The 15,614-nt window shown below is 54.0% G+C and overlaps 9 protein-coding genes and 1 non-coding gene across 10 annotated transcripts; 5 read left to right on the top strand and 5 right to left on the bottom strand.

The window, feature by feature from the left end:
- Positions 1–248: 248 nt before the first annotated feature.
- On the top strand, positions 249–1,009 carry VTJ04DRAFT_5881 (uncharacterized protein; the record flags this gene model as incomplete). Its single annotated transcript, XM_069364044.1, has 5 exons — positions 249–302; positions 381–596; positions 657–682; positions 743–838; positions 892–1,009. 5 exons carry the CDS (start codon positions 249–251, stop codon positions 1,007–1,009), a joined length of 510 nt encoding a protein of 169 aa, XP_069217910.1.
- A 12-nt stretch (positions 1,010–1,021) lies between these two features.
- On the bottom strand, positions 1,022–2,032 carry VTJ04DRAFT_5880 (uncharacterized protein; the record flags this gene model as incomplete). The annotated part of the gene is made up of 4 exons (XM_069364043.1): positions 1,022–1,116; positions 1,182–1,480; positions 1,618–1,937; positions 1,997–2,032. 4 exons carry the CDS (start codon positions 2,030–2,032, stop codon positions 1,022–1,024), a joined length of 750 nt encoding a protein of 249 aa, XP_069217909.1.
- Positions 2,033–2,083: 51 nt separating this feature from the next.
- Positions 2,084–4,092, top strand: VTJ04DRAFT_5879 (uncharacterized protein; the record flags this gene model as incomplete). Its single annotated transcript, XM_069364041.1, has 2 exons — positions 2,084–3,326; positions 3,392–4,092. The coding sequence occupies 2 exons, from the start codon at positions 2,084–2,086 to the stop codon at positions 4,090–4,092; spliced, it is 1,944 nt and encodes a 647-aa protein (XP_069217908.1).
- Positions 4,093–4,803: 711 nt separating this feature from the next.
- VTJ04DRAFT_5878 (uncharacterized protein) lies at positions 4,804–5,209 on the bottom strand (the record flags this gene model as incomplete). Its single annotated transcript, XM_069364040.1, has 3 exons — positions 4,804–4,808; positions 4,921–5,047; positions 5,123–5,209. 3 exons carry the CDS (start codon positions 5,207–5,209, stop codon positions 4,804–4,806), a joined length of 219 nt encoding a protein of 72 aa, XP_069217907.1.
- A 652-nt stretch (positions 5,210–5,861) lies between these two features.
- VTJ04DRAFT_5877 (uncharacterized protein) lies at positions 5,862–6,277 on the top strand (the record flags this gene model as incomplete). Its single annotated transcript, XM_069364039.1, has 3 exons — positions 5,862–5,864; positions 5,970–6,105; positions 6,210–6,277. 3 exons carry the CDS (start codon positions 5,862–5,864, stop codon positions 6,275–6,277), a joined length of 207 nt encoding a protein of 68 aa, XP_069217906.1.
- A 40-nt stretch (positions 6,278–6,317) lies between these two features.
- On the bottom strand, positions 6,318–6,713 carry VTJ04DRAFT_5876 (uncharacterized protein; the record flags this gene model as incomplete). The annotated part of the gene is made up of 1 exon (XM_069364038.1): positions 6,318–6,713. One exon carries the CDS (start codon positions 6,711–6,713, stop codon positions 6,318–6,320), a length of 396 nt encoding a protein of 131 aa, XP_069217905.1.
- Positions 6,714–6,872: 159 nt separating this feature from the next.
- On the bottom strand, positions 6,873–8,198 carry VTJ04DRAFT_5875 (uncharacterized protein; the record flags this gene model as incomplete). Its single annotated transcript, XM_069364037.1, has 1 exon — positions 6,873–8,198. One exon carries the CDS (start codon positions 8,196–8,198, stop codon positions 6,873–6,875), a length of 1,326 nt encoding a protein of 441 aa, XP_069217904.1.
- A 505-nt stretch (positions 8,199–8,703) lies between these two features.
- Positions 8,704–9,746, top strand: VTJ04DRAFT_5874 (uncharacterized protein; the record flags this gene model as incomplete). The annotated part of the gene is made up of 3 exons (XM_069364036.1): positions 8,704–8,715; positions 8,803–9,027; positions 9,078–9,746. The coding sequence occupies 3 exons, from the start codon at positions 8,704–8,706 to the stop codon at positions 9,744–9,746; spliced, it is 906 nt and encodes a 301-aa protein (XP_069217903.1).
- Positions 9,747–9,900: 154 nt separating this feature from the next.
- Positions 9,901–9,971, top strand: VTJ04DRAFT_t90. The gene has a single exon. It is a non-coding gene; the product is annotated as a tRNA-Gly (tRNA).
- Positions 9,972–11,270: 1,299 nt separating this feature from the next.
- Positions 11,271–15,402, bottom strand: VTJ04DRAFT_5873 (uncharacterized protein; the record flags this gene model as incomplete). Its single annotated transcript, XM_069364035.1, has 8 exons — positions 11,271–11,316; positions 11,589–11,765; positions 11,920–12,355; positions 12,587–13,039; positions 13,631–13,929; positions 14,008–14,568; positions 14,639–14,911; positions 14,972–15,402. 8 exons carry the CDS (start codon positions 15,400–15,402, stop codon positions 11,271–11,273), a joined length of 2,676 nt encoding a protein of 891 aa, XP_069217902.1.
- Between the last annotated feature and the right edge of the window lie 212 nt (positions 15,403–15,614).

Below are 15,614 nucleotides of genomic sequence, written 5' to 3'. Positions count from 1 at the left end.
CATAAATCATCACGCACACTCCGGACTTTGCTGTAGGTTTTTTCTGGGCCCTCCCTCTCCATTCTCCTTATCCTGCCCCTCATCGTAACAAGCAAGTTGCTGGTTAGCGCAGAGCACGCCCCGCCACAGGTGCCCGAGGGATTCCGGCGCACAACACTCTCGTCTTCCAACAAAATCCTGCCAGCCCACGCAGTCTGACAGCTTTCCAGATCGATTTCCAGCATCATCGCTAGCTATCAGTCGCAACCATGTCGAACCCTCAGGATCGTGTTCAGCACTACATTGCTCAGCTCGACAAAGAGGTGCGTCGGTCGCAGCGGCCGCATTCGACTACCCCTCTCCTTGAAGCAGCTTTGTTCTGACCTGAATAACGCCCGCAGCTGTCCAAGTATCCCATCCTCGTCAACCTCGAGAAGCAGACGTCGGTCCCCAAGGCCTACAGCGTTCTCGGCGTTGTCGGCCTCTACTTCCTCCTGATCATCTTCAACCTCGGCGGACAGCTCCTCACCAACGTTGCGGGATTTGTCATTCCCGGCTACTACTCGCTGGGTGCCCTGTTTTCTGCTAGCAAGACCGATGACACCCAGTGGCTGACTGTGAGTATTGCTCTGGCCCGACGTTCAAGGAAAATGCCCGATCAGCTGACATACTCTTAGTACTGGGTTGTGTTTGCTTTCTTCAAGTACGAGAAACCCATCCTTGGAAGAATGACGTGCGAGCCCGTCCGCTGACCATAACCTAGTGTGCTGGAGAGCATCATCAGCGTTGTTTACTGGTTCCCCTTCTACTACACCTTCAAGTTCATCTTCCTCCTTTGGCTGGCGCTGCCTACTTTCCGGTAAGTTCCACGGCCACGATAAGCCTAAAAGACTCCAGCTGACCCGATCCCAGCGGCGCCGATCTCATCTTCCGTTCGTTCCTTGCCCCGGCCCTCAGCCGTTACTTCCAGAACAACGGCTCGACTGCCAGCGGCCTCCGTGCCAAGGCCGACGCCGTTCACACCGATTAAACGGCATTCCAGTCAATAATCCCCCCGGCCGCAGCCAGCTAAATACAAAGCACTTCGCTTTGCCTGCGGCTTGCATACTACCTTCGGGGACGGCAGTTGATACGGGGCTCAAGATCCCGTGCGGGGTTGATGGCATCTCAGCCCCGCAGCCCTAGCACCACAAAGGGCCCACGATAACGAAGCGCGCCATTGTGCCACTTTTTGTTCATTTCATGGTCTGATGGACGGGTATACACAGTACGGGGTTGATGGAGGTTTTCTTTTACGATCTTGTGCGAGTGGTCGACACGGAGGATCCGAGCTGGTGTTTCGGGTGTGACCAAAGTGTTGATCGTGTCTGGGTTGGATTTCTTAGAGCGGAAATGGACTGGGAGGCCAATGTTGATATTTTTGCCATGCGAGACTTGATTTTTCCTCTTCCCGTCAACTTTGTGCACCCCGTCTGGTTGCAGCTTCGCCGCCCAAAGCAACCTGATGTGCTGATGCCCTGATGCTCGCCGAGTCGGGCGCCAACAGCCCCGCAGAGACTTCTGTCGTTTGTTTCATGTGCTTTTCCGATGCGATCTCGTCAGGCTTTGCCAAGATCGGAGTTGGCGGACCCCACGCACTGCAAGGGGGTGCGATGCCCCACAACGGCCGAGACGGATTTCTGGAAGATAACACCCGGATAAGGCTGCGCCGAGCTTGTTGCGCTTTCACAGCCACGCTCCAACACGTCTCCAGCCCATCTCCAGACTTCCGGCTTAGCTCGGCGTTGCACAAGAGGAAAAGGCATCGAGTCCGAGGGAAGCATTGGGACCGGATCGATCTTCTTTATTTTGGAAAACAAGACGCGGCGTTTATGTGTTCTTGGAGTGTAGTGCACGTTCCTGTCGGATTTGAGATGATGGTGCCGTAAAGCGGGCGGCAGATCCCAGCGACACAGCTGCTACAGGGGGTTCCGCAACACGGGCTCGTTTGACAGGAAACTCGAGACAAAAACACCACCATTTCGCCTGACTGCCACCAAATCTGTCTGGACATTGGGCTCACCCGAGACGACCATCAACAGCCCCGCGGGGCGCACTCTCAACCATGGGCCTGAGCCCGTTGCAATCTCGGCTAGTGGCGTCTCTTGTCGCCTCGGCTCTCCTCCTTCTCCTTTACCTCTTCCTCTTCCCCCCACAATTTGCACTCGCCGCCGAACTCCGAGAGCCGTCGCCCGTCGTCCTCGATGATGCCGACTTCGCCGCCGTCGCCGGGCTTGCGCCGCCGGCCGCCGCCGGTCCGGAATACGACCCTGACTTCGCACCCTTCGACAGGAGTATCATTGGACGCGCGCCTGAGGGCCCGACGTTGCTCTCGAATAATGAACCTGCCGCCATGAATATCGATCCCGGGAGGACAGAGTATTTCGTCTTTTCGTGGCCGGGGTTGGCCGGCCGGGACGAGGAGGAGCACCGGCTGGAGTTGAGGGACGCCCACCATAATGTCTCGCAGGAGCAGAGCGCTGGCGCCAGCGCTGCTGCGGGAGATGGCGGCGCGGAAGAAGACGGAAAGGAGCATGCGCTTGCCGCGAGGCAGGCGACGCGCAAGATATACATCTCCGCGAATACTTGCCAACAGCCGGAGCCGATCGACCCCGCGAAGACAACGGTCAGCCCTCCACAGCTGACCCTCTACGTTTCGAGGACACCAGAGAACCAATCCCCAGGACCTGACGCGGACAAGGACTCGCAGGATGCGATTGCCTTTACCGAGGGAGCGGTCATGTACGAGTTCACAACCGCCACCGAAGTTTATGTTGGCGTCCATGCCCCTGGAGTGTCCGGCGACTTCTCGGGAAGCTTCAACTTCCGCATCGCCGCCTCTGTCGACGAACATTATTTTTCCTACGATGAAGACAGCATTGATGACCTAGTTCTCGTGGATAGTGACGCACAAGGCGCGATCCTGATCACTAGGGACCTACTGAACCGCCCTGACCCCGAGAAGGAGGCACAAATCATGAGCACGCTGCCGTACTCCCTATTTGCGCACAACCTGGCCGACCGGAGCATCAACGGTCTTAAGTATTCGTACTGCGGCCTCAGGAGCCATGCTCATATGGCTGTCACCACGGACGGTCTCTCGACGGAGATGATCAAGACGGTCATGACCAAGCGGGGCAAGTCCAACCTGCCAAAGCAGCAGTTCTTCCTCACCGGCCTAAACATCAGTTCTGAATATATTGCCATCCTGGCCAAGGAGTCGCGGGATGAGGGCGACTTGCGCAAGCGGCAGACAAGGCGACGCGGACCGCAGGTGTTTACGGCGACGACTTTTAACACAAAGTCAAGTAAGTATCCGTTTTGCATCCAAAACACGCCCAAAGAAAGCCCATTATTAACACGCACCCCTCAGATCACGGCAACTGTGCTCTCATCGTCGACCTCGAGTTCTGCGACCAAGTCGCCTACGCGGTGCCCAGCAACCCCAACTTCGGCGACTCGACCAAGCTGGCCCAGTGGTACGACAGCTACGCCGCGAGCATGTACGCCAACTTTGACAAGTCGCTCGCGCAGATCGCGTGCGAGGCGCCCCCCAGCCAGCGCTACTCGCTCGCGCGCAACTGCACCGACTGCGCCGCCGCGTACAAGGACTGGCTGTGCTCCGTCACGATTCCGCGCTGCGAGGATTTTGACACGCCCCACGACTACCTCCAGCCGCGCGCCGTGTTCCAGCCGTTCCCGGACGGGTCGTTCTTGACTAACGAGCAGCTGAGAGCCGCCAACGTGCGGAATACCACGCTTTTCAACTCGAGCAGGAACCCACTGATTGACGAGGTCATCCGGCCCGGGCCGTACAAGGAGGTGCTGCCGTGCGATAATTTGTGTTATAAGCTGGTGCAGAGCTGTCCCGCGGCGCTCGGGTTTAGTTGTCCCAGGCCCGGGGATATCGGGTTTCAGGGGAACTATGGGCTGAATAAGACTGCGGGTGGGAATTTGACGTGTAATTTCCCGGGGTCAGCGCACTTCAGGTCCGAGGGTGGACGGGTGGAAGTGTTTAAACGGTTGGTCGTGGGTTGGGCGGCGGTTGTTGGGCTTGTTAATGTTGTGATTTAAGTACGGGGAAGCGGTGGCTATAGGCCAGGTTTTGGTGTAGCGAGGAGTGCGTGTCATAATGAACAGGCGGTTGGGAAAGGGTACTGAGTCGGCTTTGGGTTTAGTTACAGGCGTTATGGGAATGCTTTTGGTTCCAGTGGTTTAGGCGGTCGTTTACATGGTGATAGCGCAGCATGAATGTGTTTGCCTGGGTCGCGATTCCTGGGGGTTTGGGTGGGGGGGCGGTCTTGTGTGTGAGGCGGCGGAGAGGTGTGCATGAAATGGATAGATTCCCTTTGGTGTGTGGTACTGATTTCTTGAGTTGGGCCGACGATTCATCATCATCGTTTTGAATATCGAAATGTTTCCCTGGTATCTGCTCATCAGGATTGCCAACGTAGCTTCCCGTCATTGATCCTTACGTTACCTAGAACCACCGCTCGTGTCATAACCATCAAGACCCGTCATGGTCTCTGTCAACCATACATGCAGCTCCATCTACATTCCTTTCGTCGAAATGGATGCTGATGGGACTGACTACACTCCCACAATATCGTACAACACCCGTAAGTTCCGCTCACGTCAAGGTTCCTATTTCCAACTCCACCACGAAGAGCTCCCTTTCCCTTGATCCGTCTTTCCTGCACTCTTGGCTTCTTCCGCCTTTTCAGCCTCCCGTGCGGCCTGCAGTGCCTTGACCTGAGCCTCAAGCCTGAGGATCTCGGCTGTTATTCATTCTCCGAACGTTAGTTCAAAATTTTATTTCGCCCTTCTTCTCACCATCTTTGCCATCAGAGCAAAACCCCGACCAATGCAGACTTGCAAAGTGAAACCCCTGTCACAACTCACCCTGTTTGTCCCGCTTGATCTCCTCTGTTTCCAACTTGGTCCAGCCAAAGTAGATGAGCTGGTAGACGAAGACGGCGATGAGGACGCACTTTGCCACGGGACGCGTGAAGGTTTTGTAAAAGGCGCCCTGATGGAAATGTGAGCCACTTGGTTCGTAGGAGATTGACCGTGACTGGTGAGGATGGAGGGATATTTGCTATACCGTTGGTGATGGTTGCTTTTGAGTAGAGTATCTCCTGATATGGGGGTGGATGAGGACTCGTGATGATGGAGAGAGCCTCCTCATCATGACTGTCCTTGGGAACATCTTGCTCTGGAGATGGAAAAGAAATGCTTGAGAGCTCCGTATGGCTGCGGGAGTTTCACGTAATCGTTCGGAACAGAAGACGATTATCTGATCGTGGATATAGATTGCCCAAAACCTGCCGTGACTTACACACTTGAGCTCAAGACATGGTGACCTTGATGCTTCAACATCTAAACCCTCTTTTGATCGTCCTCCAAAAAGACAGCGCCAAGCCATGTGATCTTCGAGGGATTGGCCTGCTCCAGGGCCCGCTTGGTCCCGCAGAATCCCTGTCTCCTGGTCCCGCTTGCCACAAAGAGCAAGGCGAGCCGTGCACGGCCCCACTTCAGCTGCAAGGCGGACAACGACAGATGGCCAAAAGTTACCAGCTTGCAACTTGTCCCATTTCCTCCCTGGAATTTATTGTTATTATTCCCAGCCCCAAACTCCCATTTCCAGATCCCAATTCCTTTCCAGCCCGGCGGACTCGGAACCAAGATACACCTGCCGACTTCCTCTTGATCCATCGCCCCGTTGAGCATCGCCCGTCGACGTTCCCGCGCCTCGACGCCTCCGACCGCCGGACGTCAAGAAACTCGACCTCCTATCCTAACCCACACCCCCTTTTCGCCTCACAACCACACGCATCATCACAATGGTACGCGTCCACCATCAAGCTGTCTTGCTCGTGCCTCCACAATTGGCACGGCGGCAATACTGCAGGGCTTGACTTACCAACTCATGCTTCTTCCCAACCATACAGGCCCAGACACCGCAGCAGAGGAGGGCGAACCTCAAGTTCGCCAAGGAGGTCGAGGCGCGCATGGGCAAGTCGGAGGACCAGATCAAGAAGCGCGCCAAGGACCAGCCCAAGTCGCCCATCTCGCCCTTCTGGCTTGGTACGTTTTTCTCGGGTCCCCATTTTCTTTGCCGTTGACCGTCAGATGATGGGGTTCTGGTTCAAGTGACACGCCCATTGAACTAACATGTTTGTCACTTCCAGTAATTCTCGCTTTTGTCGTTATTGGCGGTCTGTTCTTCGAGGTTCTGGCGCGCATCTTCGCCCGGTAAACCGGTTATGTCGAGATGGGAGTGTGGTGAGACGGGGCCGTCATTGGATAACATAACGGCGAGTCAATACACAGAACACATACATCCGGAACTGAGCGAGCAGAGGCAGCATGGCCAGAACTGTTCCCGGCCGCGAGAGGGCACGCGGAAAAGTTGGCGTTGGGAAAAGGCAAGAGGTTATTCTTGGATGCCAGCCCGAAAAGCCAAAGAAAGCTCGAGGGACGGAGGGGTTGTTGAGATTACGTGTTATAACTTGTTCTATTTGGTAGCATGGAGGGCGTTTTTTTCTCTTTGGGATTTTCGCGGAATTTGTACAGTATAAGCGCTGCTTTTGGGAAGAGAGCAGCAGGGTGGCAATACAAAACAGCTGTGATAGACGAAGATGAAGTGCTTGACTGCCCTTCACTTTGCGAAGCAGGACAAGACCGGGAAACATGCATTGCAAATTTGAATTAGTCCATACACAAGGTAATTCCTACATACACCAGATTAACTCAAGCGATGATCGAGCCATCAGCACCATGCAAACTCATCGGAATGTACATATCTCCCACAATCAAGCATGATGACACAAACACCAAGATCGCTGGGAAGCTCAAGCTCCCAACCCCTTCCTCTGTCCGCCAGAGCCAAACTTCATCTGAATCCCAGCGTCAAACTGCTTCTCCAGCTCCTGAGACACCTGTCCGAGATCGTAGCCCTTGCGCGCGCCATCGCTTTGGCCGCCAGCCGCCGCCGTAGCAGTAGCCGTAGTGGCACCGGCCTTCTTCCCGCCGAGAAGGCGCATGAATTTTTCCTGGCGCTTAGCGCCGCCGCCGAGGGAGTTGACGTTCCAGCGCTCTGCGAGGTTGGAAGCGGAGGATTGTTGGGGGTTAGAGTCGGTGGTGCTGGTTGTGGTGGAGTCTTTGGTGGTCGAGGCACTGTTCTTGGCGTCTTCGGACTTGGCGTTGTGCTCCTTCTTGGATTCCTTGTCTTTCTTCTTCTTATCCTTCTTTTCCTTCTTCTTGGAGGTGACGGTGTCCTTCTCGTCGTTGTTGTCTTCGTCCTTCGCGGATGGGGCTGGCTCGGGTTGTTCTGCATCGGCCATGGGGATGTCGCCGTCTTGGTCTTTCTTGTCCTTGGACGTTTTGTCCTTCTTCTGCTTTTTCGTCTCCTTCTCGGGCCCAGGAGCCTCTGACTTGGTGCCCGCGCCCTCTGGTGCCGGGGATTCAGAGGTAGCGTTGGCCTGATCTGTGCCTTCCGAGGACTTCTTGTCCTTCCTGCCCTTCTTTTTCGTCTTCTCGGGCTCGGAGAAATCCGCCTTGCTTTCTGCGGTCACTGCACCCGGTGACTCGGAGGTGGCATCAGCTTGCTCGGTATCTGGAGAAGATCTCTTGGACTTTTTCTTGTCCTTCTTTTTCTTCGCCTTCTTCTCCTTCATGGTCTGCTCGGTGGAGGTCACCTCTCCGGCGTCCGGCGCATGAGTGCTGGACGAAGCAGTCTCTTGCTCCTTCATGGGCTCAACCGCATTAGCCGTCTCAGTGGAATCAGAAGCGGTCTCTGCCTTGGCCTTGTCCTTCTTCTTCTTTCCCTTCTTGGCCTTGCCATCCTCCTTCGTTTTGCTCTCCTCGGGCGTAGGCTGGATCTCCTCCTTCGACCTACCCTCCTTCTTCTTTTTCTTGGGTGGCTCCGTTTGCTTAGAAGCCTTCACCTCCGGCAATTCATCCTGGACGGCATCTGCAGCATCACGCTTGCGCTTGGAGTCCTTCTTGTCCTTGGCCTTCTTGTCGGTGCTGGTGTCCTCTGACTTGGATGCTACCGCCTGATCGATCTTCAGCTTCTTGGACTTTTTAGTTTCAGCATCAGTGGCTGTTGGCACTGAGGTGGTGACATCGGCCTTGGGAGCGGGCTCCTTGGCCCGCTTCTTTGACTTGTCGCCCATGATGGGGGTGAGGTGGCTGGGATGGATGAAAGCTGGAAATGAGTGAAGGGATGTAACGGATGTCAGATGATTGGCTCCGTTAATGAATCGGGAAGGGAAAAAAAAGTGGTGTCCTGCTACAGGTATTGAGAGCGTGATTCGAGAAGTGGATGTCGTTATTGTGGTCGGTGTGAGTTTTTGGAGAACAACCTGGAAAAGTTGGTTGAGACGGAAACCTCAATAAAAAAATAAGTCAAGGCAGATCTACCATACAGAACCCTAACCCTATTCTGACACAATGTCATTACCAACCAACAACACACTTCGTGCACTGCTGGCGGGTTGATTCTGATTTACGAGGCGTGCCGTGCCGCATAGAGATATGTATTTAAAGAAGGAAGGTAAGACGACCGACTTCAGCCTGCCCTAACCCCGCTTCTTGTCTGTTCATTTGTGTGTTGTGCTCCCAGGCTTCTCATAGCGCTCTGCTCTCAGGCTCCCATCGCCAACATTGAGATCGTGAAACATGTCTAGCTGGGTGAGTGATGAGACTCACTCTACTAACGTTACTGGATCCTCCATCAGTTAAGAAAGAGTTTAGGCTAACTCGCCATGGCCACCACAGTTCCCGATTGGAAGAGATGACTCCGAAGGTTGGCGTCTCGACATCGTTGCGCCCCTGGCCGTGACTGGGGAGTCTTTTATCGGTGAACATGCGCAAGCACTCACCTCGTCTAAGTTGTGCTTACTGCCGCGCATCATGCCAGCGCCGCATGCCCTGCTTCAGTTACAACGTCCAACCAGTCTACCGCACGAGACGGCCAATGTATGCGGTGTGTATAACGGGGTGGTGCGCAAGAGACTCAACTTTTTCCAAACATCATTCATCCAATCGACCAGTTACCGCCCTTTGCCTTCAAGGTGCTGCGCATCCGCCACACCCACATGGTCGAACTTGAGCGTCGCGCTGGTCTGGCAAACGTCGGTGATGGCGACGGGCCTGGCGAAACTGAGGTCGGACAGGCTCCAACAACGACGGGGTACGCATCCCCTGACCCGGAGCCTGGAAAAGCGGTGCCACGCCGGAGACGAACGTTGCAACAGGCAGTTGCTGAGGTTTCCCCCAACGCCCCAAGGGTGGATGTCAATTTCCCTGATTCGGAGGTTGTGGTTGAGGAACCTCGCCTAACACGAGCCTGGGCGGTTATCTCCTCTCCCATCCACTTGCTTACCATCGTCAGCTTTTTCATGACACTCGGCATTTTTATTGCCGGAATTCTGTGGCAAGACGGCACTGCTCTGCTTGCTCTGCTTCTTTCCAGCCTCACTATGACGACAATTGGCTACGCGGCGAGGTGGACACCTTTAATCGCGCGGAGGATAGTCATGTCCGATGACGCCTTGAAGCGACCGGGGCGGGAATTGTGGGCAGAGGAGGCTTTGACGGAGGCACAGAAGGGAAATCGTGCATGGCCAGCGGCCAAACGGAGGAGCGAAATCTTGGTTGACGCGCGAAAGCGACGAGAACAACGAGCCGAACAAGAACTGAGCCATGGGCAAAAACACTAGTGGGAAGGTGGCCCCTCCCGTACCGAAGACACAGAACTCCGTTTGACGAGGATTTGGCTGATCGATCAAGCATTTGTCCATTCCTTCCTCATTGGAAGGGTAAGCGTTGATGCCTCATAGGCTCGTTGTTCTTGCCAAGCTAATACACGAGGTCGCGCCAGTGGTTTAGTGGTAAAATTCATCGTTGCCATCGATGAGCCCCGCGTTCGATTCGCGGCTGGCGCATACCTTTTGCCTTCCAATTACTTCGAAACATGCTTATTATTTTTCTTGTCCACGGCAAGTATTTTGAAGCCATTTGCAACAATCTAATCGCATGGTAGAAATTCTGAAAGTGGTGATGACTTTTCGGCTGATTCATTTCATTTTTCGCTTCATTGCCCCCTCGAGACCAAAGGCGGTTGCCTAATCGGGCAATTAACAAACATACCCCTGAGTAAAGCAGGCGATGAGCCAACGTTCAACTCAGGGTAGTGCACCACCTAAACGCTGATGATTGCCTCGAGGTCAAAACCGGATGTTCGCTGACCAGTTTCATAAACATCACTCACCATATCTCTCCTTGCGCTGCTTGTACCGGTAACTGGCAACAGACTCCCGAACCACTTAACTCACCGCCTTCCTCTTCTTCAGACTCTGTTCCAACTCCTCCTGCATCATCGCCCTCGGCAAACTTAACCGCTCCATCCCAACTTCGTGTTGTCGGTGGCGGTAGTTTTCGAAGGGAAACACCGGGCGAGGCTGCTGAACGTACACGCCAAGACGCTTCTTCCAACCTCCGTTTACAACCTCATCAATGGGCAAGTTCTCGTTCCATTCTTGTTCGTCATAGGTTGTGAGTGCGGCAGCGCCTGGTGTGGTTGCGTCAGGAAATTTTTGTGGTTTGTTACACGAGCTTTCGGGCAATTCTTCTCGTGTTTGGGGCCGGGAGTTTGTTTTGCTTTTCCATCAGAGCTGGATGAAGGTGTAGAGGTAGATTTGGATTGAGTGAGCTCCCCGCCCGAGTTTTAGCTGACGTCTCGCTCTCTTCGGTCTAAGTTTCGTGAACCGTTTCTCGCTCTGGCCGAGGCGATTCGCGGGTTTGGAGTGTTGTCGTCAGAGGGCCGGAGTAAAGGTTGCATGTACCCCTGATTATGACCATTGTTTGATAGTAATAGGATTCTCGATGTCTGAGCCTTAGGGCAATGAGAGATCTCTGAAGGCATTGTTAATGCGGAGGCTGTGTCTCTAGGCCCAGAAACTGGGTGTGTCAAGTGATCAGAAGCTCACGTGTGGGTGATGAGCAAAATCATTTGTGGGCAGGATAAAATCGATCTCTGCAACACACAGGTAAGGAACTCCTCAGGAAGGAACTAAGTAGGTTCCTGAATCATGGCTCGTGGATTTGGTGCTGGCACTGATGGGCCGAAAGCACTTCAGTTCCTAGAATTGAATCACCAAACACAGCACTTCTGGGTCGAAAAAACCCCGAAGCTCGATGTAGAACCTAGCGTAGGAACTCTGTTGGTCAGACCTGCATCAATGTTACCGAATACTCGCTTCGAACTGGAGAGTCGTGTCTTCAAAAAGGCTGGGTTGTCAGTCTCAGAGTTGTTGCCACTTGACACTTCAATCTCACGCGGTCTACGTTTGCAAACTGTGGATGGCAGTATTCGAATCATGGTGGCTTCAATTCTTGTTTCCGTGATTCTACCTAGCCTTTGTCCTCATTTGGCAACCTGGATATTCCCCATGTAGTGCTCTCCGAGATATCTCAGCCAACCATTGCCCATGACCCTCCGACTCGCTCACATGCTCAGGAGCCCCAAGGAGTGACGGAAACTTATACACGCAAGAACTGACCTAACTTCCTTGATACGCTCTTTTCGCCCGAAAGGGCCCTCCTGATCCATCTTAGATAACTCGGCCTTTAGCTCTACTAAATCCTCCGGTTCAAAGCCCTCAAGAGTGGCCCCTGCGTCCAGCAACAACTGCGCCACTCCCACCTCGCCAGCAGCGAGGGCACGCGAGAGCGTCTCACTGTCCTCAACGACGGTGTGGATATCAGCCCCCGCTTGTATCAGCATCTGTGCGAATTCGACATGGCCGTGGGCGAGAGCAAGCGAGAGCGGCGTCTTGTTCTCCTCCGACACGGCGTTGATATTGACACCTCTCTCGATCAGGACCCTCGCACAACGTTTGGTTCCCATGCTTCGCAACATAGTGGAGTGGAGTATAGCCGGGTGTGCGGAGGATATCGTCGCAGTAATCGAGCTCTGCTCCTGAATCAAGAAGCAACTCCAGGGCGGTCTCACCAAACTCGTTGGTGGCATATAAATTCGCTCCCGCCTCAATGAGAATCTTGACAACTTCAGTGTTATTGTTCCTTGCTGCATCAATCAGTGGCGTCCCAAAACATGAGTCCACCACATCGATGTCAGCACTGGCGCCGGCATCGAGTAACATCTTCACAACCTCTGGGTGTCCCTCCGAAGCAGCAATATGAAGAGCGGTTGTTCCTGCACGGTCCCGGACATGAATATTCGCACCCGCTGCCATGAGCACTTCGAAGACTTCAATGTTGCTGTAATCGATGGCTCGCATGAGTGGCGTTCTATGCTCCCAGTCCACTGCCTCGAGGTCAGCGCCAGCGTCAAGTAAGAGTCTGGCAGTTAGTGGGGTCCCTTCGTCGGCGGCATAGTGAAGCGCGGTTAAACCATTGAGGTCCCGGAGATGGACATTCCCCCCCGCTTCAAGAAGAACCTCGATAACCCGATGGTTCTTGTTTGCGGTGGCCATCATGAGCGGTGTAGCAGATTGAAATCCTGGCCAGAATGGCGGCCAAGATCTACCTGCCTTACAGTTTACATCGGCGCCAGCATCAAGTAAGAACTTTGTGGCTTCTGGGGTTCCAGTAAGAGCAGCGTAGTGAAGCGGGGTCCAGAAGGGGCCGTCGACGAAGAGGGCTGCTCCGGCTTGGATGAGCAGCTTCAAGACTTCTATATTTCCCCGCGCGGCAGCATAGTCAGTTGCGGTCTTTTCGAGGTCATCCCGACATTTGAGATCCGCCCCTGCCTCGGTGAGGATTTTTACCATGTCGAAGTTGCCGTGTAGAGCAGCCAGATGGAGTGCCGTGCTGGAGCGCTTCGTCGTCGTATTGAGATCAACACCTGCATCTACCAGGGCCTTCACGCATGATGCAACCCCAGAGGAAACAGCGAGCGTGAGCGCAAAATGGTGACCGTAACTCCGGGCGCTTGCATCCGCCCCGAATTGAAGTAGGACCTTGACATTCTCAGTGAGGCCCATACATGCTGCTCGCATCAGTGGCGTCCGGTGTCGCTCATCTTTCGCATTGATATCATCTGCTTCCGACGTGAGTAGCCACCACAAAACTCGGGGGGCATCGAGCCGCGACAAATAATAGGAACGGCTTGGAGCAGGATGGGTATGCCCGGAATCAAGCGGATGCAAGGTGTCAACGACTACGCTGGCAACAGCCAGCCTGGCCTTGTCGGAGAGAAGTTTCATCACTTCAGGCCATGACGCATCCATCTCTGAATCAGATGCATGATTGATGTGGCTAGCCCAGTGCTCACACGCGTAGTCCAAAAACGGATATTTTCTGACATGGCTCAGAAAGGACTCGTTGAGCCCTTCGTACAAGGCGGAAAAATCTGGGGGTGTCGCCACAACTAGACCAGAGACATGCCCAGAGAACTCTTCTGTTTCTGGGATGCAGCAAGCGGGTTGAAGAATGTAGGCAATGCATATTCTCGCCAGGTTTAGATGGGCCGAGATGATGGCTGGGACATGAGATTTGTAGAAGTACTCTTGGGCGGTGTAATGAACCATCCTGACGAGTTGTGACTCCTCATCGATTCGGACCAGACCGCAGCACGTGCTAACGAGGAGTTCTGCGTCTGGGAGGTCGTCCTCTTCAAGAGAGTCGCCCTTGGCGAGTTCCAATGTGGCATATGCGTGACAAAGTTCGACGATGTGGAAGGGCCGCCTCGCACAAACGACCCAAAAGAGAACAGTCTCCGCAATCTCGACGAGATCGGGGGCTTGGTTGCGGATTCTCTGCATCGCGTCGTCATAGGTTGCGTCGATGGTTTCCGGGAGAGTCTGGAGAGCAGTGCGTATAGCTCTGGGGCTCAGCTTCCTTGACAGCGCATCAATGTGAAGCTTGGCTAACAGGAACCTAAGAGGATGGAATCAGCATAAGGGTTGCTTTCTCTCGAGAGGAGGCTGGGAATATGGAATGCAGAGAAAGACATACATTCCATCGCACCGGCTTGTTACAGCAGTCACGATCTCGTCTTTGAGGGCGGGATCGCGTTTCACATGCCTGGCGAGAGTAGATTGACTCTGGAGCTGAGAGTCGAGAAATTTCTCAACATCGTCACTCCTAGCGGATACCTCAATCTTCTCCGCATGCTGGAAGTAGCTGCTGAAAATCTCGGAGGGGCGTGAGGTGCACATCAGTTTGATGGATGGACCAAGCGACAAGACGGCGGAGATGAAGCTCAGAGCTTCATCCTCGGATTCGGCGCACTCGTCGAGAGCATCGACAACCACATGGAAGGCTTTAAACATTGCCACCAAAGGCTGGAGGGCTTGAGTAACTTCGCTCAGTCGTGGCCGTGTACCGTCCTTGTACAACGATTTGATGACCTTAGGAACAGAGGTAGTCGCGGGATGGCGTAAGACTTGTTGCAGGATGCTCGAGAGGAGAACGACAGGAGTCTGTTGATCCCTGCTGTTGTAGCGACAATAAACAAAGGTGCATATTGTCTCTTTCGAGCTGTAGCAATGCTCGAGTTCATCGATGACGAGAGCTCTGAGGAACCGATTGGTCAGTTTGCTTCGAGTACCACGGACAATCACCCCAAACGGTGGTTTGTACTTACGACAAGATCGTCTTCCCAGCACCGGGAATCCCGGGGCACCATAGTATGTCGATTTCACCGTCCGCCCACTGACGGAACGAGTCGCTGTCAAGAAACCACCTCGCTGTTCCGGGCTCGGCAGTTTCTAGGATGTCATGGTGCATTGGGCGGTAGGCAATGTCACTGATCCAATCAATGATCCTTTTTGACTCCTCATCTAAGGCTTTGGAATTGGCCACTTCGACTTCCTGGACAATCTTATCCAACTTGACGTGAGACAACTTGGCGAGGCCGCTGTTGTGGTGTCAGGGTCGGGCATCTAGATATTTGATACTACACGGGATGGTGACGTACACAAGATCGTTATTGATTACCAGGTTAAAATGGCTCTTGAGTCTCTCCAACACCGAGAGCATCTCAGTTACTTCCTTCTTATCGAATGGCCAAATGAAGGGTTTGGCAAGTCGCCTGAGCCGATCTTGGGGTTCCAGCTTGGCTATGATCTCTTTCAGGACTTTCTCGAACAGCGCAATGGGACCGTCGTCACCCATGAGGGAGGCAACAGCTGTAGGGGCAAGTGATATGGAATCATCCCCTGCGTTGTCTTCAGAGTCCTCGATGCGGTCATTGAGCATCTCGAGCACATACATGGTGCTGCGGAGCTCCTCACGGAGTCGGATGCGATCCGATGATGCATGCTTGACATCTCGAAGGTAAGCTGTGGCACGGATGGCGAGGTCGAGGACCGTCAGAATATTGACGACAGTGCCAAAAACTTCTGCCATGTTGACATTTGTCGAGGGACCGTCGGCTCAAGTCGAAAGTAGTTGCCCTGCCGTGGCATTTGAGGCGGCTGCTTCTGCCTTAATATTGGAGCATTTGTGCCTGCATTTTAACCCCACCTGGGCGGCCGCAGCAACACCATCTAGAAGGCGCTCTTCGCACCTCAAGAAAAATCAGCAAAACCTAGACCTCTAACAGGAAATCAACCAGCAGC

This window comes from Mycothermus thermophilus (genome assembly GCF_041956435.1).
Source record: "Mycothermus thermophilus strain CBS 625.91 unplaced genomic scaffold VTJ04scaffold_4, whole genome shotgun sequence".
NCBI classification, from domain to species: Eukaryota; Fungi; Ascomycota; class Sordariomycetes; order Sordariales; family Chaetomiaceae; genus Mycothermus; species Mycothermus thermophilus.
The sequence above is the reverse complement of the archived record's forward strand: the minus strand, read 5'-3'. Positions and strand labels throughout refer to the sequence as shown.